The 23,267-nt window shown below is 40.1% G+C and overlaps 1 protein-coding gene across 1 annotated transcript in view; it reads right to left on the bottom strand.

Moving 5' to 3' along the window:
* Nucleotides 1–3,421: 3,421 nt before the first annotated feature.
* Nucleotides 3,422–23,267, bottom strand: part of LOC126419728 (LIM/homeobox protein Lhx5) — a 484,677-nt gene continuing 464,831 nt past the window's right edge. The window contains exons 9-10 of the mRNA XM_050086907.1: nucleotides 13,947–14,111; nucleotides 3,422–5,132 (exon numbers count right to left, since the gene is read on the bottom strand). Of these exons, the coding sequence (XP_049942864.1) occupies nucleotides 5,086–5,132; nucleotides 13,947–14,111 (212 nt within the window). The 3' untranslated portion in view covers nucleotides 3,422–5,085. The remainder of the gene's footprint in view (nucleotides 5,133–13,946; nucleotides 14,112–23,267) is intronic.

Raw genomic sequence — 23,267 nt, 5'->3', positions numbered from 1 at the left:
GAGATCAGCATTGTACACTGCATGGACGCGACTCATGGACTTGGGAAAACTGGAAAAGAAGAGAAACGAAGCATTTGTGATGTGGTGGTACACAGTTATGCTGAAAATGACGTGGATTCGTAGTATAAGAAATTAAGAAGTTCGCAGCAGAATCGGCGGGGGAGGAAACGTATGGAAAACAGTGAGAAGAGGAAGGGACATGACGATATGACATCTGTTGACACATTAGAGAATGACTTCCAAGCTAATAGAGACAGCTATAGAGGGTAAAAACTGAAGAAGAAAAAAGAGATTGGATTACTTGTAACAAAATTTGAGGGTGTTGTTGGGTGTAAGTACTACTCTGAGATAAAGAAGTTGGCATAGAAGAGGGCGGCGTGACGGGCCGCACCAAACCAGTGGGGAAAAAAAGCACCTGCAGCAACCAGCGAAATTATTAATCACGCACAAGAGCAGGTTGGGCAGCCAGTACGTGAGTGTCCAGTCCAATTGAATGCGCAAATCGACCTTTCACTTTTACAACGCATAGGCGAGTCGTGTTCAGTCCCAGAAAATAATGGATTTGGTAAAAAAATATATTTTTCCTTTATTTAACTCGTAAGACATTATTCGCTAAATATGACAGGATCTGCCCTTTGTCATTTTGTAACACATACAACACAATGTTAATAACACTTGAGACCTAAGATTTTTCTGCTGTTGTTTGAAAACGGTCTCTGCTAGTTAAAAAAGGAAAAGGTTATTTGTGTTTGTATATACTGCAAGTGAAGTAAGAAAGTAATGTACTTAAAAACGTAAAATATTATTTGTGTTTGTATTAAATGTAAAGATGATTTATAAAGTTTCAAAAGAATTATTATTTTCCTAGTGATATATGCATCTAGGCCTAACTATTCGGGAGGACGACGGTTCAATCCCGCGTCCGGCCATCCTGATTTAGGTTTTCCGTGAGTTCCCTAAATGGCTCCGGGCATATGTCGGGATGGTTCCTTTGAAAGGGCACGGCCGACTTCCTTTCCCGTCCTTCCCTAAACCGCTGAGACCCATGACCTCGCTATTTGGTCTCTTCCCCCAAACAACCAACCAACCTAACTATTGTTGGTGTAGCGTTTAAAATAACATCTGATGCTTAAAGAACAGCAGTTAGTGGAGGCACGTTCTTTGGAGGAACTAGCAGCGCACGATGAATGAGTCGAGCACCGCAAAATATCAGGATCCCAACCACCAAGGGCGTGCACTGTACTGCACGGCAACTCCAACTGATCCGCTGCGCCCCATAGCTGTGTAAGAAATTGGCTCGGTGCAAAAGTGTGAGAAGGTTGTGCTAGGGAACAAGTGGATTACAGTACCTGTTATAATTCATGATTTATTGCAGCTAATCATCATCTTAACGTGAAGTAGTAGCTTCCAGTACCATTGCATGGGTCAATGAGATAATTAATAGTGTCTGTGCAGTTGTAAAATGTGAACTAAGATACAGATTTGAGAGTCTCTTCAGGTTTACTACCAGATACTAAAATCAACTCGATTCAAAATTTCGGCGATCCAACTGTTCGCCATCTTCAGGAGAGGAGAACGCTGCTTCTGCTGCTGAGTCCCGCTGAGAATAGTTGGATCGCCGAAATATTGGATCGAGTTGATTTTAGTATCCGGCAGACTTTCGAGACTTATTACGCCGGAAAAGCCTACGGAGTCGGAAGATACAGTTTTATCCCAACATTCTGACTGTATTGAAGTACCCTGTTCCTTGTACATAAGTCAACCACTTTTACCTGTTAAAGATAGTTTACTTGCAAAAATGTGGCTTAATATTCCGAACAGTTCATGTAGCAACACCTAACATTCCAAAGAAATTGCAGGATTCTTTTAATTTCCAAATGCAAACTTAAGTTTCCACATATTTTTTGTTACAGTAATTAGTTGTATGTGTAAATCTATCAGCTGTTTCTTGACCTGCGTAGATGGAAATGCTGTTTCACCTTCATTGCTTTGTTTGTTTCTAAGTAAAAACAGTTAGTCTTGAAATAATGTTAGACAATGTTTCTGATGAAGATTTGAAAGTGAGGAATTTAATGAATTGTTGGTGACAATCATTAAATATTCTGACGGCAAATTTCTCGTCACTTACAAATCAAAGTTCCTTGAAGTTCCAAATTAACGGAAGATCTCTGTTTCTCTAAAGTTAAAAGCGGTGATGTACAATAACTGAGAAGTTAAAGCAGCTGCTGCATAACAGAGTTTCACGTCACGATCTTTTCGCTAGAGGTGAACAACTTAACAATTCTAACGAACTGCACTGAAGTATCGTGCATTCTACAGGACTGATAATCGTGTGAAATTCAAGTAATCAAAATAACCATACAGGGAATCAGTATTACAGATATATCACCTAAATTTTCATGTCCCGTTCATATCGTTCTGTGATGCAGTAAGCAAGCATAATTCAATATATGTCCACTGTTAGTTCCATACAAAACAGAGACGTTCCAACCACTGTTGTTTGACAGAAATGCGTCACGAATGTTGATGTTCGATAGTAGGAACGTTACGGTTGATGACGCGTAATGGGGCTAGTTAAATACGTATCAAAGAAGGAAGGAACATAGCAACTTGTCTGACGAAAACTTTATACTATCAATTTTATTCTTGGATGTTAGCTATCAAAACTAAGACGTTCGTAATTTGTATGTGTGTTTTCTCCAAAAATATTATTCTGTCCAGTCCACTAAACGTATTATTAACCAAAGAAATAGTTCACAACGTTACAAAACAGATTTCTCATTTTATCAGATGGTCGCAACGGAATTATCATCAGTTTGCTGTAGACACGTTTTCTTGAGTTCTCCATTCCCAGTTGTGCAGTCGCGTCCTCCAGAAATAAAGAAAAAATCAGATGATTGTGATAAGGAAATAATATTTTATTTTTAACATTCAACATTCGGCATGGCGTTGAAATAAGTTTTAGAACATATCGAAGCTGTTGAGAGAATTTTACAAAATTAAGTGAACCAATTAGCTGCTATCTTGATGCAGTTACTTTACGGGAGGAAATGTGCACCCATGTGATCATTCCGTTTTAATTACTCTACCTCACACTTTTAAAACTTTCGAAATTTGTGACTAAACTCTTCACAAGGAGGAAGCAGGGGCAATGAGTGCGTTCTTTAAGCTTCTTTTTATATCAAGTGCAGGATTGTCGTTCCAAGGGAACAGTTACAATTTGTGACTACAAAATAAAATGCAAATTGCGAACCCGATGTTGCCCATGGGTTTTGTGGTGATTTTTTGAACGCGATCTCTGCATTTCAAAGGCAGATAGAATAATTTTCTGTGTTATACTTTGAGTTTTCATTTCTTGACACCATGTGACAGCATCGAGTGAGCAAGAGCAATCAAACGTCCAGAAAAGAAACAGCGCGGGTGGTTCATCCATACATTTATTCCCTCAACAAAACAACACGTACGCGACGCTATCTGAGGCCAGCTACATTCAAAACCTACAGAAGTAGTGATTTCTTAATTTTTCTTCAGGTTTTAACATATTTTCTGGTATATATATATTTATATAGCGAAGTACACAGCTGTTTTATCTACAGAGGAGGACAATGCGGATTTACTTATTGTTATTTACACTGACTGTACATTAGGAAATGTGACACATACTGGGTCAAGTTAAGCATCATCGTAACACTGGCTTTGCTCTACACTTTTCGCAGAAAGCTTCCACAGTAGCGCATTGGCGCGAAACGAAACGATGCGACACGGAGAGATTATCGCATTCAACAACTTTTTTCCTCTGCTGAAGTGGAAAAAGTCCGCAGCCTAAATATCTCAAAGCGTTAAACTCTTAACATCCGTTTATTTTTAAACGCAAATCTAGTCACTTTTCCTTCATTCCACAAAGTTATTCCATTCATAGACATTAGGCAGCTTACGACAGTTGCGAGTATTTGCATGAAACGCCGTCTGTTAACTGCTCGGACCCTTTACAATCGCTACATATTTAAAGTTAGCACCGTAGCGGAGCACACTGCGCACACAGAGCTTGTATCTATCGTTTCGTCTTCGACTTTTCTCACTATTTGCCAGTCGGAAGGTGTGTGATGTCGGCTAATTGGTATGATTTGAGAATAGCTCACATCCTCACGCACAGCAACTTGCCCGACAGCAGATGCATACTGGGAAAGCTTTCGCCGGCTGTCTCTTAAACAATTATTATATTAATGAAAACAAAGTATAAACGTATTATCACTCGCTTTCTGATAAGGTTCTGGGGGGAAAAGCTCACACCGGTATATAACGGACTGCCGTTACCTTGAAAATGTCAGCACAGTGTTCATTATGTACATATACTGGAGTAACACGCAATATTAAATTTGTCGGTTACATTGTTGCAGAGATTCACCGTCATTCACAATTGAGTTCAGCACAGAAGAACTGAGAACCGCACACTTTCCCTCGGTTAGGACATCAGTCGGCGTCGAAAACTGGACAGTACCCGTCATATCTGAAACAGGACACTTCTGCACTTCGGATGGTTATTCACTATCTTCAGCCTCCAAAATGTCACCAGCCAAAAGACAGGCTCTTTATGAGGACCATTTATGATATTTCGTAACACGGAAATTCGGATGGATTCTTCTCGGCCAGGCAGTATGTCCAACCAGTTTACACTGGCACCTGAACACATCTGGAGCGTACATCGATAACTTTCTCTCTTGCACTGTCACACCAGAAATTTCCGCAGTCGCGCACTGTAAGGGTTGCGGTTCTTGTTAAATGGCACAAATCTTGGGAAGGTCCCGTCCGTGGGGAGGGCTCACAACAACCGTCGTCGTTCTCGTAGTGTCCCGCTGAGAATTCCCGGTGACCACAGGGGAGCGCGAGTCGGCAGTGGTGGGTGCGTAGCGCTGACCTTTGCCCAGTCGGCAGTGGTGGGTGCGTAGCGCTGACCTTTCGCAGCTGAAGTGTGGTTGACAGCGGAGGTGATGGCGACCGTCTTCACGCGTGACCAGGAGTCGTCGCCGTCGTCCTTATTCTCGTTACTGACTCGTCGACGAGCGGGTGTATCTGCAGGTGGCGCTATCACCACACCACCTCACTCTGCATCTGCTGTGTCTCCGAGAAACCTCCTGCAACAGAAAGAAACCAAACGTGCTGTTTCAGTCGAAACTTTTTCGCGCAGACATAGAACGAAAGCAATTTCCGTTACTCGCAGTCACGCCCAAGTGCTACATACATCTTCAGCAAGCGATCATTTCCGTGTACTCGTAACTCTGTAGTTCATTGACCATATAGCAGCGCTGTAATCTGTCGTATAAGCTGTAACTGAGCTGTCTGGCCCACGGTTTATTCAGGCAAGTAGCTTCAGCATATTATCCCCCCCTCACCTCCCATCCCATCGCCACCAGCCCTCTCCACCACCCCATCCAGTTGACCTCATGCGTGAATACTATCAGCGTTCCTCATCGCCACATCATAGATAATTCCCTATGGAATTTCCGCTGTTGCATCCTATTAAATACGACAAGATCTATTCGTAGGATGTATGTATTAGTCTACTCTATTTAATCAAATTTTGACCCCTTACCAACAAGGAGCGTATTTTTACCGAACGCGTTTCATTTTGTTTCACATCAACTATTTCAGTGACACTGAGATGTAAAAGCCTTCAAATGAGAAAGTGCAAGGGAAATAAGTACCGAAAGGTCAGTGTAGTATTCCAGCGGATAGAACTACAGATTTTAAGAACGCGCGAAGATTTTCACAAAACTAAATTGCCCAAAAATCCCCCCCCCCCCCTAAATCCTCATACCCTGGCCTTTCCCCTGCTGGATTCTCAGTTGCTTTGATAAGATGGATGAGATTTCTGAACGATCACCATCGTGTTACCGGAAATACTCATTTAAACTCTTGGCTACCGTGACCAAATAAAAGCTTTTGTTTTATATTAATCTCTGTTTCACTATTCTGCCGTACAACCAGCTCACAAGTTACATAGAAATCTCAGTCATTTTCTCAAAAGTCACAATACACATTAATCTTAACTGTAAAAAGTTATTTACATCGACATTACGCATACTATTATCATATACAGTCTTAAGATTTGTAAGTACTAAGCATAGACAATTTAATGATGCATCAAACCTAGTGCTCCTCATGGAGGGACTCGACGAAAGTGAAAAAAATTACATTGCTTGTTGTCGATAAATTCTGTTATCTGAATAAATTTAATGTATTTAGTAGTCATTTAACACCATTTAGGGAGAACTATACCCACCCAGTTGTTTTTTTGCTACCGGTACATCTCATAAATCACAGCACATTCAAAAATTACGGTTTTTGAATTCGAAAAAAAACATCCTAATGCGAGTACCCTATGAATGAAATAGTTTAGCTGAAACCCGAAATCATACTAACATTTTGCTGTATAAAATACGGAGTGGTTGTCAAGAGTCGAATATTTGGCGGATCGGTATTTTTAAAAGATAGTTTTCCAGCCTTCAAGCACATATAACAGAAGAGCAGTTCTAAAGGAAAAACTATGATACGTTGCTAAAATTACTGTTGGATTTAGCTACAAACTTAGGTGGTGTTTGAAACACTTGGCTCGCAGGCTTAGTTCCCCACTGGAGCATCCAGATTAATTTTTGCCTTGGTTTCCCGAAATCAAATACTCCGAAGCCGGTGGTGGCCACTATGAAAGGGTGCGGCCAATTTCTTTTCCCATTCAGAGTTTGTGCTTCGTCCCTAACGAACTCGTCGTCTACGGTACATGTAACCCTAATCATTGTTTTTCCTTCGAATTAGTTAAAGCAAATAATCTAGTGATACATCTAGAAGGAAAACTATATACATTTGAATATTAAATAGACATTAATGAAAGGCAATCTAATGACCAGGTTAGTTCCTGAGGAGCAGCAACTTTTTTTTTATACATATGTGGAAATACTGCACGTTACATTTTGGAAACACAGTATTTTATTAAATTAATTCTTGTTCCTGTGTTCCGTACGAAACAACAGTGATAACATACAAGAAATCCGCGGAGTATATCTGCTCGGTCTATTTTAGTCGGAAGAAAAAAGTGTAATCTTAAGTTCTGTACACAACAAGAAAGATCTGTAAGACAGTTAGTCCGATATTGACCTATCACAGGGAGGCAAAAATTTTGATGTGTTGCCAGTGGAATTGTTGGGTGAAAATCGCGCATCGCTTCCCCAACTGAGTGAGTTTGTAACAGATTAAGTGCACAGTAGCTGTGCTGAATAATGACAGTAACAAATGTTTTCGTTACTCATTTGCTAGAGGAAGTTATCGAAGCCCGCAATGCGTAGCATGACTTTCGACGATAGTGGTTATGTGGATGGCGAGACATGTGTATTTGGCTAGAGACATATCAATATACAAAGAAGACAAATACGCATAATAAAAGAAAAGCGACAAAATTAGTATCTTCATGCATAAATTTTAATTCGAAAGACAAGAAACGAGAGAGTATTTGCAGACCAACTGAATAAAAAGGGTGAAGTGTGTAGCATTTCGTCGACGTCGAGGTCTTGAGAAACTGAAACTAGCCTCTACTAGCCAAGGATAAGGGTGAGAATATGCAGAGACATTGCTGGAAGAGCCATTCCAGCATCAGCGTAATGTAATCTTCGGATGCGTCATTTAACCCCGATCTTCTCGAAAAGTTGTTTAACCACTGAGTCACGTAACTCCAATATAATTGTTACTGATCATCCTTTTTATGTTAATGGCAGAAATGAGATAAACACAAACGATCGGACACCGCATGTTACATTCATTTCGTTGTGAAGAAGTAAATAACGGCTGTGGCTACTTAGCAGTAGGTATGCTCCACTATCTAAAAAATAATCGTAAATTTAAAATTAACAACTTGTTTTTTAGCAAACTTTAGCATAAATTCTTCAGATTAAGTCATTTCAGGGTTTGTGTGCAAACCCATGCGCACATCACAGTATTGATGGGAAGACTCTTTTTTTCCGTTAACTCATTGTATTCGATTCTCGTGTGGGACTCCACCTTGAACCTGGTCAAGTATGCAGACCACAGAACTAAACCTAAAAGAAGAATATAAAATTACTTATTCTTCAATTCTTCTTAATTTTGTAATTTCCCCGTATTGTGATTTTATACTAGCAACAGAAACATACACAAATATTTTCAACTAGTATTTTACGTGATTTTTTTTTAATATACGAAGTATTTCACGTCGTTGAACATACGAATGAATATGCTTAAGATAAACCATATAAGGCTATGTGTTTTCAGGAGTGTTGTTGAATTTACATAACCATAAAACCTATGCAGACAGAAGATACTAAACGACAAGCTTTTCGCAGGTACCATTTTGTGTCGCACATATACGCCAGTCGGCGGAACGTGAACCGCAAGAAATTAGAAGTGGAATAGGTCATGCAGTGTGGCGCTACATAGTGAACAACAAGAAACACAAATAGAATGGACGAAGGGAGAAAGTGTCATATCAACCGAAGGGACCATTCTAATTTGGTGTCAAAATACTCCAGTCTGTCCTCTGACGTTAATAATTCTTGTGGCTTTTCATATCAGTGAGAGGGCTATGACGTTGAATTTTTCAGATTACAGTGCCATTTCACAGTTCAGAACGTTTGATGAGTGCACAAACCTTAAAAGTTACACGTAGAAGACAGCGCGTGCCACATAACGGGAGTGTCACGTCGACTAAAATGCCAGCCGTCTCCACGACGGTACTCGAAGCGCTGCGCCTTCATTCCTGTACAACTTCTGTCTTCGGACACAGCTAACTAGCCACCAGGAAGATAATAACTGCCTGGTAAATTAAACATGAGTTCCATTCCATGATTGCACAAAAAAATTTGCTTCCATTCCATAATTACGCTGTTTACTATACAGGGAGTCAAAGGATTACTCCCTAGGTACAAACTCAGTCCTATTTATTAGGTAGCTAAGGGGGTATTTCGAATGCAGAGAAAGCTATAGTTGCAGACTTTATGTCATCAATCGATAAAGCAATATGTGTAATAAAATAAATGTTGTATATCACACATTATTGAGCAATATGATCGTACTCTATTTTCACTAACAATCGACATAAATACGAGGTATCATCACTATCTCACAGCCGAGCACCCGAAGTTTTCACATCGTCGTCTCATTGCCCACGTGTAATTGTTACGGTTGGACAATATGGTGATGTTAGCGACCCCATACGGCTATTGCGTACCCGAACGTGTGCGCAGTAGAGGTTCCCTCGTTTATAGATATTTAGTGGTAATGCGATCGTCGTGATGCTGAGAGGTCATTTCCACGTTACGAGTCCGCGTAGAAGTTAGGACACAGGCGACCTGCAAACTCCCATTAACAGCTGGAGAGAACCTTGCAGCAATTGCAGTTGCCAGCATCAACAAAGAGGAAAATATCACAAGAAATGTACTGGTCCATGAACTGATGTATAATGGACCCACAAAGGGGCTACAATATTGTAAAGGTCATGATGCAATTATCGATCAGAACAGTGCTTTGTCGGAACGCATCAGTCCGAACGACGAAGCAACAATCCTTTCGTCTGTACAAATCAGTATATTTCATGTGGATAAATATAAATCTGAGAAACTTTGCCTTTCACTGAGATAGTACACGACTGCCCAAATGTGAATGTCTGGTACCAGCTTTAAACGATATGTGTTTAGAGCATTATATCTGCAAGAATATTACCATGGGCTATGCGTTGGGAGACTGGCGAATGTTGTTACTCATGGCTAGATGTGACCTAGCCACAATGGCGAACAGACGTTCGAGAATTTTTAAGCAAGATCGACATTTACACTAATAGAGGCATTAATGTCGTTTGAACATCTCGTGTATCACTACGAAGCGATATAAATGTAGCAAATACTCAAAATCCGAATTTGGAAAATTAATATCAGAGAAATTTTGTTGGAGAGTGCTAAGAAAATGCATCAAGAGTGTTAAGAAAATGGCAGGCAACACTGTAGGCAGTACTGTTTCATTTTTAGGGTTTTTATCAACTCAACTTAACGGCTGACGTTGAAGATGAGCTGCCGCTATCATACTAGGAACTACTAGGAACGAATGATGGAATGTATTTCATGCCCGAGGCCCGAGTTTGAACGTAGCTACAGACATAGATCACGGAATGTCGGATGTAATGGATGATGATATGAGGGAATCAGTGGGAAATAGGCAAAGCGTGGAAAGGTGTCTTATACACTGCACTGCTTTTTTTCAGCGAGACTAATCCACGTGTTCTACACAACTGCACGTGTTTCGCTAATTGCATCAAGAGTGTTAAGAAAATGGCAGGCAACACTGTAGGCTGTACTGTTTCATTTTTAGGTTTTTTATCAACTCAATTTAACGGCTGACGTTGAAGATGAGCTGCCGCTATCATACTAGGAACTACTGGGAACGAATGATGGAATGTATTTCATGCCCGAGGCCCGAGTTTGAACGTAGCTACAGACATAGATCACGGAATGTCGGATGTAATGGATGATGATATGAGAGAATCAGTGGGAAATAGGCAAAGCGTGGAAAGGTGTCTTATACGCTGCACTGCTTTTTTTCAGCGAGACTAATCCACGTGTTCTACATACTGCACGTGTTTCGCTAATTGTAGTTTGAATACAACCTATTGACTCTGCAACTACGTGAGGAACACATACGGCAGGCTGCCTGAACTTTACTGAACATTTCTAACATTTCTAGCTACCTGTCTACTCACTAGGACTGTTGACATTTTTAAAACCTTCGGGAAGCCGATACATCGATATTTTAAAAAGATGTAATTATCGCCTCTCGATATAATGAAGAAAGGTATCGGTATATCGACGAAAGAAATATCGACGTACTTGGCCTATGTAAATATCGGCTGCACATTGTAATAAATACAGTGACGGTTTTAGCGCTGTATATTCACGCATTGACTTAATATAAGGTATTCTGTACATCAATAAGCTAGCAGCTCGCCTATACCCCTTAGAGCAATAACTGAAAGGAAAAAGATGCACTCTCAGGCTTGGCGATAACCACTTCGCTAAGAAAGGTAACTGCATGTTAGTGGTGTAATAAAAGGTGTCCGGTGGGCCCGTCGATCGGTTTCGTCACGTATCAGATTTGTCCAAAACACTTCATGTCGACTTCCCTGCTTTTACATTTCCGCCAACACCAGCTACCTGGCAGTTGTAGTATCAAAACTAAACGTAGCGTCAAAGCCAAACGTTGCAGTTTCTGTTGTAGCGCCGTGCGCCGATCACGTCAGCATTTCCCCTCACGCGTCTCCACCAACCACAAAGACCAACATTGTCATTTAGAATTGTGTTCATAATTTGCAGCAACAGTTACTGAAGAATGCCGATGTGAATAAGTAGATCACTAGTTGTGTTAAAAACTTTTTTTGACCCAACTAGTGTGCTATTTCTTCACATGGGAAACCCTGTTATTCCATTCACAGCGTCACCCGCAGTGCAATCCAACTTCTTTTATGCCACCGATACTTGGCTTCACACGGTCAAAGAGAAAGACTGTTCGTGATGAAAGCTCAAAAACTACTGAAACTCCTTAACACACTGAAAGTAAAACTGTGCTCTACTAGTGTTTGAAAAGAACAACTTCAAATATTTACCGAAAATTGTGAAAAAATATAGTATAAACAGACGTGCCAACTCTCCCGATTGAAGCGGGAGACTCCCGATTTTTGCTTCTTCCTCCCGACCTCCCCACAGTGAAGACCGATCTTCCGATTTTCAGAGTAGTTTCAATACTTTCCTTACTATTTGAAAATCCTGCGCCTTCGATATATTGGTGGATGACAATGTATGGCTGCTACTTATCTGTGTTAACTTGCTAGATTGGTGCGGTGGCTGTGAGGAGCGGCAGTAGGCGTAGTTCGCGCTTCGTATCTACAAGGAGGTAAGGAACTTATCGTTGGCAGCGATCGGAGACAAAGGAATATCTTTCAACTAGTGCCAATTTCCTCCGCTTCTGGTAGCACCAGCGCAATCGCAAAGTTATCGTGGACAAGGAGTAGTCGACAGTTGTTTCAAGCGATGTGATTCGCATTGTTGTGTCTAAAAGGCAGTGTTTCCATTCAAAGATAAAGTTTTAATGTATGCAGAAGCTGCAAATATTTCTATAATTGGCAAAGCATCATTTTCCAGCCTTAGATTTTTCATAAACAGATTTCCTAATATTCTGACTAGCGAAAGTGAACACTTAGATACAGAACTTGATATTCTTCACTCTCGGTTCTGTAACTTTCAGCTAGAAGAAACCAACTTGGCAGCAGAGATGATTGATGTTCAGTGGGCGTTGGTAGGTTAGAAGAAATCGGCTGATGGGGTTCTTCAATGGGATAAACTTGCAAAGGTGGTGCTGGCTGTTTTGTCAATTCCACATAGTAATCCGGAATGTGAGAGAATTCTTAGCACAGTTTCAAAGACCAAAACTCAGTTCAGGTCCATGCTTTCAGAAACGTCTTTGGAGAAATTTATGATTTTAAAATCAGTTCAAAAAGGGAAGTGCTTTGAGCAGAAATTTAGTTCAGAGTTTTTGAAGAAGGCTAAGTGAGCTACAGGTGTGGTGAATAAGTAACTAACGTAATCAGACAAATTCAGACTGATAAACTATTCAGATTATTTGCTAAGCCTAACATGTGCATCCTGTATAAAACTGATTTGAATTTGGGAAAGATGTCTTACGGATATAAGATGCCAAGCAAATACGGATTGCGTTATGACACGAAAACGTGTTATCGTTTAACAGTGATTTATTCATGCAAAACTGTGCTAATGTCAAAACAGAAATCTAATATACGTTAATTTGTTTCCTCGGATCGTAATATCGAACTGTAGTTCTTTCGAGAGTGCTTCATTTGAATGTGTGTGAATCCAAAGAAACCTGCACAGCTCATCATTCATATTGTTCAGCATGTTGAATGATAAATTATGCAGTCCGAAGGCTCAGGTATGTCCATTATTTAGTATTTACATGTGAAAAATAAAGCAAATGTAATTGAATTGTCACAGTTATTGAATTATTGCAACTTTAATCGTCAGTGATGTGTTGTAATTCACAATAGAACACCGCTAAAATTCTCCTGATTTTTCACTTTTTAAAGTTGGCATGTCTGTATGAAATAAAAATGTTGGCACTCGATATTGCCATTTTGATATCGATATCTCGGGTTAAAATCTGTACATTGATGGGAACGTCGATATATGGATGTTTGGCACTCGTTATTGCCATTTTGATATCGATATGTCGGGTAAAATATGTACATTGATGGGAACGTCTATATATGGATGTTTGGCACTCGATATTGCCATTTTGATATTTATATATTGGGGTAAAATGTATGCATTGATGGGAACGTCGATATATGGATGTTTGGCACTCGATACTGTCATTTTGATATCGATATATCGGGGTAAAATATATACATTGATGGGAACTTCAATATATGGATGTTTGGCACTCGATATTGCCATTTGGATATTGATATATCGGGGTAAAATATTTACAATGATGGGAACGTCTATATATGGTTGTTCGGCACACGATATTGCCATATTGATATCGATAAATCGGAGTACAATATATACATTGATGGGGACTTCGATATATGGATGTTTGGTACTCGATACTGCCATCTTGATATCGATATATCGGGTTAGAATCTATACATTGATGGGAACGTAGATATATGGATGTTTGGCACTCAATATTGCCATTACGATATCGATATATCGGTGTAATATATATACATTGATGGGAACGCCGATGTATGGATGTTTGGCTCTCGATATTGACATTTTGATATCGATATATCGGGGTAAAACATATACATTGATGGGAACATCGATGTATCGACGTCTGATCGAGACAGCCGTGGTGCTCACCCTGCGAGCTGATGAACTCGGGGCTGGCGCGCTGCTGGGCGAGGATCTGGTCGGCGGGCGGCGGCGGCTGCGGCAGGAAGCCGGGCGGCGGCTCTGCGCTGAGCCCCGCGAACTCCGCGGCGAGCGGCAGGCCGGGCCCGGGGCCGCCCTGCTCCATGGGGCCGCCTGCAACACACCGGCACACGCCTGCTGAGCAACAGCCGCCTAGAACACACGGCGCGCCGCCCCAAGCTAGCAACACACTGCGCAGCTCCAAGTGCCAGGGGCAGTCAGCATCTGAACCCGAGGGACAGTGCGTTCGCGGAAAATATTTGCGGTTGCCTACGGAACTACGATTATACACAGGCTTGCGTACAGCTCTACCTCAGAAGCACCCGACGACCACAAATGTCCTCTCCAAAAATATGGAAATCGCTTGGCGAGATATGGAGACCACACGGACGAGCTGTAGTGCCTCCCCAACGAAACTTCTGCGGTGTACTCGAAACGACCGTGGCTACATGTGAGCGGGCATTATCCTGCGACAGAATGATGCCGTCCGTCAACATTCCTCGGCGTTTCGACTCTGACAGCTTTCTTTCCTTCTTTCTTTCTTTTGCTACTGTCTTGATCCCGCATTCTGGGCAGGGTTAAGTACGGATTTGGCATGGTGAATGGTAAGGGGTGGCCGGATGCCCTTCCTGCCGCCACCCCGTACGCCCCCGGGCCTGAATTAGTGTACTCCTGCTGTCTGCGTCTAGTGTAAATCGTGAAATAGTGTGAATGTGTTTCAAATGTCTGCGAGTCGTGTAACTGAGGAGTGACGTGGGGACCAGCCCGGTATTCACCTAGTAGGATGTGGAAAACCGCCTAAAAACCACATCCAGGCTGGCCGGCACACCGGCCGACGTCGGATTCGATCCGGGGCCGGCGCGCCTACCCGAGTCCAGGAAGCAGCGCGTTAGCGCTCCCGGCTATCCTGGCGGGTCTTTGCGACTCTGACGGCGCACTTCAAATTTTCTGAAGTGACCACGCGCACACGTCCTCCGTAGTCACGATCTCTCTCCGTGCGATTTCTTTATTATTGAAGCCCTCAAGAAAGACATTATTGGCCATCAGATTGCTTTGGAAGAACAGGTACACGCTTGGGTACAATCGTGGTTCCGTGCTATAAAGGGACATCCTCCTCTAACAAATTCTTTCCCTCAACAGTAGTAGTCCATACCAGAATTTTTTTTCGAAAGTTGGTCAGGTCAGTGTTATCTCAAGTGTTTTTTCTGAAAAATTTCATATAATTTTATAGACAGTATCTTATATTCCAAGCTAAAATTTATGAAAAGGAATTAATTTATTTTCGTTGTTACAATCGATATGTACTAGCTCTGAATGTACAGGTATTTTTTTTTTAGAATCATTTCATTTATGAAATATTTGGTACATATTATTAATTACGCAATCTAGTACTGTTTATCATATTTATTTCTGGATTCACTTATGAAATAGTAATAGATCTAAATAGAAATTCATTTTTTCAAGAAAAATTGTAAGCCCCTCGGAATATTATTATTAAGGCAGAATGAAGTAGTAGTAAGCATGCCTCTCATGTGATCGGGCCTATTTTTGGTATTTTGGGCGAAAAATGTAATTATGGCTTTGTTAATGTGAAATTCAAAAGCCTGTGTAATACAGTAAAATGTGACAAAATAAATTAACGTAAAAACAAAAATTCTGCAACGATATTCTTCAAAATTATTTAGATCAATTGAGCCATGAGGACCTAAAATGTGGCAATTTCGGTGTCAAGAATCAGGCCCCAAAGCATGAACAACTAGAACCAACTGTGTGAGATAAGATAAGTAAACTAAAAAGTTTACTGTAAATCTTACTCTTCTCGAATTTTCAGAAAATACTTTACCATAGTGGACAGTAGCAGCAACAAAAAAGTAGCAGACTGATTGCAATACGCAATCCCAAATGTTTGTCCACGAAGACATTAAACGTCTTGTCCCACAGTAGCATAAATGTATTAACAGTTATGGCGATTACTTTTGAAATAACAAACAGCTGCTGCCTTCTTCTCCATCCGTCTCGTTTTCGTTTCACTGCCTCATACATTTTCCGGGCCAGTTTCATTTCGCTCACCCTGTATATCCCAATGTACGTGCAAAACACTCTAAGGACTCTACGTGACTATTCGTTTTCTCTTTTGTACTACCGATGTACTGCTTAGGCAGTTGTTCACTCGCTTGTCCATCGTGGGCTTCGGACGACTTGTCAAGTCAGCATCTGCGTCTAAACCAGTCAAGGATCTGCTGAGATTTCTAAGATTAGGCCTGGCTAACAGCCCATCTAAAAGTCATGTATGAAATTTAGATGCTGTTTGATGCACAATCAGTCATTCGTTCGCAGTGTAAAGCCAGATTCACAAGGGAAACAAACTAATGAATGATATCAAGTGCACCGCGTCAGTCGGTGGTCTGGAAGAGAAAAGGGTTGAAGGACAGAGACACAGAGAGAATTGTGTGTGTGTCCAGACCAGCTTCTACGCAAGGTGTACTGCTCGGAGGAAATCTATACTGTCATTCGTCATGGAGCACATCTTAAAGCCCTCATTAAACAACAAACGAATGAGTGAACGATCGTCTGTTAATATCAGCTAAGAAGCGAACACTACATTCTAACGTATATATTTCGCGTTTATTTACTTATTTGCATTCTATTTTCGCATTTCTCACTAAACTTCTCTTCAACAACAGGCAAACTTGAATATAAAGGTCGTAAGTGCGAAATTACAAGCAACTGACGACAGTCAAATATTGTCATGAGCTGTAAATTATATAACCTACTATTATTTTTATTTGCTCATTAATTCTTAGCCTGTCTCAACGAGGGGTGGTGTAAATACTACTGTCATAAACAGTAAATGACAAGTTGAAAGACAGCTTGTGTGGCCGAGAGGTTCTAGGCGCTTTAGTCTGGAACCGCGCGACCGCTACGGTCGCAGGTTCGAATCCTGCCTCGGGCATGGGTGTGTGTGATGTCCTTAGGTTACTTAGGTTTAAGTAGTTCTAAGTTCTAGGGGACTGATGACCTCAGATGTTAAGTCCCATAGTGATCAGAGCCATTTGAACCTTTTTTGAATAAGTTTAAAATGCGAAGGAAAATAACATTAGAAACCCTCAGTGAGAAGCGTCGACCCAAAACGTTGGCTGCAGCTCAAACACCTGCCCAGAGAGAAAATCGATATTCCCACAACTACCCTTATCCCAAGGATTGCATGTATTCCAAATACTGTTATTATTTAAAGTTACAAAAGGGCGAAAGTTTTGATCTCGTCCCGTGGTCACCAATACTGTAGCTGTTATTTTACTGCTGACGACACGAACGAGAACAACTTTTGTAAACTCGAGAGTAAATTCGTAGCCGGCCGAAGTGGCCGTGCGGTTAAAGGCGCTGCAGTCTGGAACCGCAAGACCGCTACGGTCGCAGGTTCGAATCCTGCCTCGGGCATGGATGTTTGTGATGTCCTTAGGTTAGTTAGGTTTAACTAGTTCTAAGTTCTAGGGGACTAATGACCTCAGCAGTTGAGTCCCATAGTGCTCAGAGCCATAGCCAGTAAATTCGTAAACCATAGACTTGATCACAGAAAACGCTTTACACTTGGCCTAATAAGGGGATCCTTAAAAGCCTGTATTAAGACTCTGTAACAGGAAGCATATGTGTTGCGCACCTTGCATATGAAATAACCATACTCTATCCATCTGTTCGATAAGCAGAGCTGAAGGCTTTAAATATTCTGTGTGTCCATTATGGCGATGAAATTAAAAATGGTAGTATTCCAGACGATGAAGAGAATAGCTAAGGTGAGTCACTGGTATTAGGATATCAACATTCACCCGAATCACCTTGCAACAGGTAGGTAAATAATATCGGTAACAATTACAGTAAAAATAGTAATAATAATAATAATAATAATAATAACATACAAACTGCTATCGAACTGCATTCTTTCTCAGCTCTGAATACTTAATAGATGCTACAGAATTGCTATTTTAAGATCGAATAATTAAGAACACAAGGAAAGTTCTATAATACGAAATAAATGCACCCACTGAGTTCAAAATTCTTACTTTCTTTAGCGTGAATATTACACACCGAAGACTTTCTAAACATATCCCCGTTATGAACAACACAGCCCTTTAAACTCTTCGGTGCAAATGGCGACTGATCACTAACAAACTACCGTAGGCCACCGTAGATTATACTGTAGATAATAAGCGTAGACTACGGTGATTTTCATAGTAGCCTTGGTCAGTTAAGATCGTAACCGCGTTACCTGTACCTCATGTGTGTTGTATACCTATATGACGGTACCTCATTTCGATACTTTGTTCCAGTAGGCGATCGGTATCGTGCTAGAGTCGTCTAGAAACAGGAAAAGTGAACGGTCTAGAAACTGAGTTAGAATACATAAAGGACTGCGTAACCTATGGAACATTTTTGTACTACATAGTTATCCCCCTGTTACTCTAAAATAAATAGTATTTATTCAGGTTTTAGTCGAAAATTGTTGTAGTAAGGATAAAAATCAATAGTGTCATCATATAGCGATAGAAAACGCAATTTCCTCAAAAAAAGGTAAAATTAAAAAAAACGCGAAACAAAAATATATCAACTATCGCTTCAACACTTCATGAAGCTCGTACAAAACATGTTTCTGTTATTCATTAACCCCTTCCGCACTTATTATTAATAACAGGGAACTCCTGACTTTGATCATTATGAAGAAAGTTCTGTTTAGTACAGAATAACAAAAATAATTACATAGATTTGTTTATGTTTGTGCATGTAAACCGTACTTGCATCAAAATTAATTGCTTTGGTTACATAACAAACGCAGAATTTACGCTATCAACTAGTTTCTGTTACTTATAAAATGCAATGTATATTTTGTAGGGATGTAAAATACACAACGGACTATCTGAACGATGTGCGTTTCTAGTTATATGCAAAACAAGCAAACAAAGAAACAAAACATAAAGAGAAGTCGTCGGCCCGTAGTTTCTCACTCACACAGTGATACGTGTTTCTTTTCGTAACTATGCTTCTAATACTATCGGTAACGCTACCATTTACGTTTTGTAACAAAACTGCCGAACCATAGTTTTGATAAAGAGAAGCCAACTCCAATACAAAGCATTTCTACTCGCTCATAAGCTTTGCTAGCTTGTTTAGTCACCGAGAGGAATATCGGCAGGAGAAAACAAAATCACACAGTTCTGTTCATTTCATCTAGACACAATCACGGATCATTTCTGCATTTTTTTTTGTTTTACCCATATACTGTTGTAACGACACAGAAGTATTTTTATGAGACTTTTGGCCGTTACTGGACAAGTGTTCGAGGGCAATCGCGCTCAAAGAGTTGCTCGAGATCCCGAAGTAAATTTATTCTGAGCGGATTTTTTTTTTCTTCTTTTTTGTCAGTTCGTCGATGATCGAGACTTCTATCCAGTAAAATCTGTATAAGGCAGGAACTACTGAATAAATTTGTCTGATTTCATGAAATTCTCTTCTAGTAAGTAGTGTGAACTAAACAACTGCCACGTTTCTTCTCGACAAAGATGTGTATGAATATTTGACGTCTGCGGGTGCAAAGGTAGAAAGTCGTAATGACGTTGGACGCAGTCGAATAAATTAGAAAAATATAAAAAAAGAAAAGAAAAATGAACAACGACGCATAGAAAGTTGCCATACCTGTCTAAATGAAATTCCCGATAGAAACTTCTAGGGCTTGTAGAGGCGAGTGTGTACATAATATTTTGAACAGGAACCCGTGTACAGAAACGTACCGTTTCCGTTCTACGAAGGTTTCAATTTAGATGTTTAAATCATCCACTTCTGCTTGAGTAATTGAATTACGCGTGACACAGTACAGTTTGTTTGTATTAACACTTAAACATTACTGTCTGTACGTACGCTATGCTGGGTCCTTTTTTGTTTTGAAATAATGTAAACACTTAATACTTCAGTATTAACACAAACAAATGTTCTTAAGTGATAAATGGATGTTGTGTTATGTTTCCTTTCGAATTGTTACCTAATAACTGTTCTGCGTCACCCCTAACTGAGTTTGTCAAGCAGAAGTGGATGAGTCAAACTTCTACATTGTAACCGTCGTAGAAAAGAAACCGTACATTTCCTGTTCTGAATATTGTGTATCCATTTCCCCAACAAGTTTGCAACTGGAATTTCCGAACACCCTGTGTACACTCGTAGAAGTGTGATACCAGTGACGTGTCTCCGCAGAGAATTTTTTCCCCAAGAACACTGTACATCGACTGACATACGGAGAAAATATTGCATACGGAGAATATAACTAGTTCTGAAGATGGCCAATTTATGGTCGAAACCAGTAACGGGGTCTGTGATTGTGTGTAAACAAAATACAAAGGCATGTATAGCCCACATCAGTCACGTTTCTAGTAACAACGAGGGCCACATGCCATTCTGATTTTTGTATTTTTTAAAAATATTTATGATACGTGAAGTCCAAAGCTCAAATGTCAGTCATCAAAACAGTTCGATGCAACTCACAAAAATTCTCGAGCTCTGAGATCTTTATTATTTCGACAGCCGATGTGGCACTGTGGTAGAACGCTCGACTGGCGTGTGAGTGGTCTGGGTTCAGTCCTCGATCATGTACGTTTTTAAACAGATGCGCTTGTTCTACGAGCATTTCTGTGAAGAGTAAAATACTTGAAGATAAAAAAACGTTAATTTGTATTGTTTCCTTTTTATTTAGATAATATTTATTGACAATCTTTTATAAAAGATGGGAAATAAGAATTATATTTGCAATGAAAACTGCATTTTTATTTATGATACATAGTTAGAAATAAGAAGACGTGCATTTTCATGAAAATTACAGTTATATGTGTGTTTAGTAGCAAATGTTTGATGCGTTTTATATTCAAATGACGTAGGTAATTCGAACTGAAAAGAAAAAATAAACGAACAAAATACCGATCGAATCTTTTGAAACCAGCGATCCAGAGAATACTAGTCTTGAGCACTATCGATCTTTTTGCTATCTTTATGTATTTTACGTTTTACGGAAATGGTCGTAGAACTTACCTATTTATTTAGAAATTAGTCTAGACTGGGAATTGAACCCTGGCCACCCACGTCGTGGGCGACACTCTACTGCAGAGCCACGCAACCTGTCGAAATATTGTCCATCTATATGGTATTCTAGACCTCGTAGAATTGCAAAGCGGATTTTGTCAAGAATTTTTGGGACTTGTACCTAAATGTTCGGGGGCGCAGTCCCACTTCTTAACTTCACGTGCCGTAAATATAAGAGAATTACAAAAATCCAGGTCTACTAGTTACGCGTGAGGTACTTTTTCCGAAACAGTTGACAGTAATATGTCGAAAGTTACCTTTAACTACAGCGTATGGGGCAGCGCGGTAGCTTGCCAGGCGAGAGGGTGGACCTGTTCCGAATCGAATGCGCTTGACCACAGGATACAGCGACCGGCTGCGTGTGGAGGTTGCCCATTCTCGTTGAGGCAATTCTAGGCTGGTCCGAAATTTCTGGCTCAGAAAGTACGATACACGAAAAGTTGAAATTTGACAACATACAAAAGAAAAATCATCGCGATTCGCAGACACAACGCACACACGACGTCCCTGTCTCGGGGAACTGAATACTACGGTGACGGGAAGGCCATTCAGCCACAAAATTACAACAAAATAAATTTTCCAAATCTCGAGTACAGCGGACAACGTACTAGACGGGGCTAACACCTACAGCGAGACCACCCTGCAGTCAGAATTTTGTAATTTCTTACATTTATGGTATGCGAAGCTGGGAACACAAATATCGATATCCCAAAGCAGTTCGATACAACTCTAAATAACTCTAGAGAAAATCGAGTTCGAGCTGTATTTTTTGTTAGCTTAAATACCTACCTACATAACTTGAATCAAATGTGCTAACATGTTTCTAATCCCAATTTTGATGCGAAATTCTTGTCTTCACGTTTCTAATTAATTATGACATGCGCAATTCCAGTTTCCATACCAAATATAAATTTTTAACTTTCGGTCATTTATAAAACATGTTTAAAAAGTTCGTAATATTTTAATTTAAACGATGTTTATCAACGATCTTGTCTAAAATATCGATAATTACGAATTTATGGTTAGGTGTTTGTCAATCAGCATATATTCATAAATTTTATATTTAAATGATGTAGGTATTGGAACTGAACAAAAAAAAAAGAAAAAAGCGAAAAAAAGAGCACAGTAAAATCCGAACTAGCAACCCATTGATCGGCTTATCTGATTGGGTTCCTCCGACGCTACCAGTGCTCCATGCGGGCCTCGTTTAGAAATAAAATAAAAAAATAAACCACAGGCCTTAGCGTCCTCTGCAATCGACAACAACCAATGGTAGACACTCCCGGAGACATGTCCCCTCTACCAGCTTCGCAGCGCTGATACCAGCCTAGTGTCGAACACGCGAGCGTTCAGCCCAGATCGTGATCTCGCCTGTACCAGTCAACACCATCGTCTAGGACAGACGATTAGTTAAAGTTTTAGATGAACTTGTCTTGTAAATGTCGAACGTTCTACCTCAACAATCAGTTTGTTACTTACAACGACAGTTCCCTAGCGGTGCTATCAACTTTTTGAAACAATCTAGATTAAGATCCCAGTTATCACACACTGAAGCCGTTCACCTTGGTGGGCCCTCGTTTGCGAGTAATCGACGAAAGCAAAATTCGGAGCTTTTTGTGACACTTAACAGCATTAAAAAAGACTGCAATGCCTAGTTCGGTCTCGTGGTGTAATGGATGGGATAACGTCCACGTGCAGGAGGTTGTGAGTTCGAAACTCGTCAGAGGTACAAGTTTTTGTTATTTATATATCGTTATCGAAATTTCTTCAATCATTACTTTTATTACAGTAATTGGTTTTAATGTAATGCTTTAATTCCATTCCTTTGTCACACAACTTTAATCATATCATCAAATTCTTCATTTGGTCTCATTTTTCTTCCTATCATTCTCTCTCTGCTTGAAATCTTAGTTCATGTGTTTTTAATTAACTTTATGTATTAATATTGATTTAATTTCTTTTGTTTTGTCACCGATTTTTAGTCCACATTATTGCGTTTACTATATCTAGTTCTCATTTCGCTTCAGTTTCGCTTTACTTATAAACTCGTCTTTAATTTAAATTTTCATCTACGTTATTTTGTCCACAGTGCAATGGGTATTTAGGTTACGTTTTAAATGTTTGTGCGACGATTACCATGCAAAAAATTTGCAC

Source organism: Schistocerca serialis, chromosome 9 (assembly GCF_023864345.2).
Source record: "Schistocerca serialis cubense isolate TAMUIC-IGC-003099 chromosome 9, iqSchSeri2.2, whole genome shotgun sequence".
NCBI lineage: Eukaryota > Metazoa > Arthropoda > Insecta > Orthoptera > Acrididae > Schistocerca > Schistocerca serialis.
Note: the sequence above shows the minus strand (reverse complement) of the source record. Positions and strands in the feature narration are given on the sequence as shown.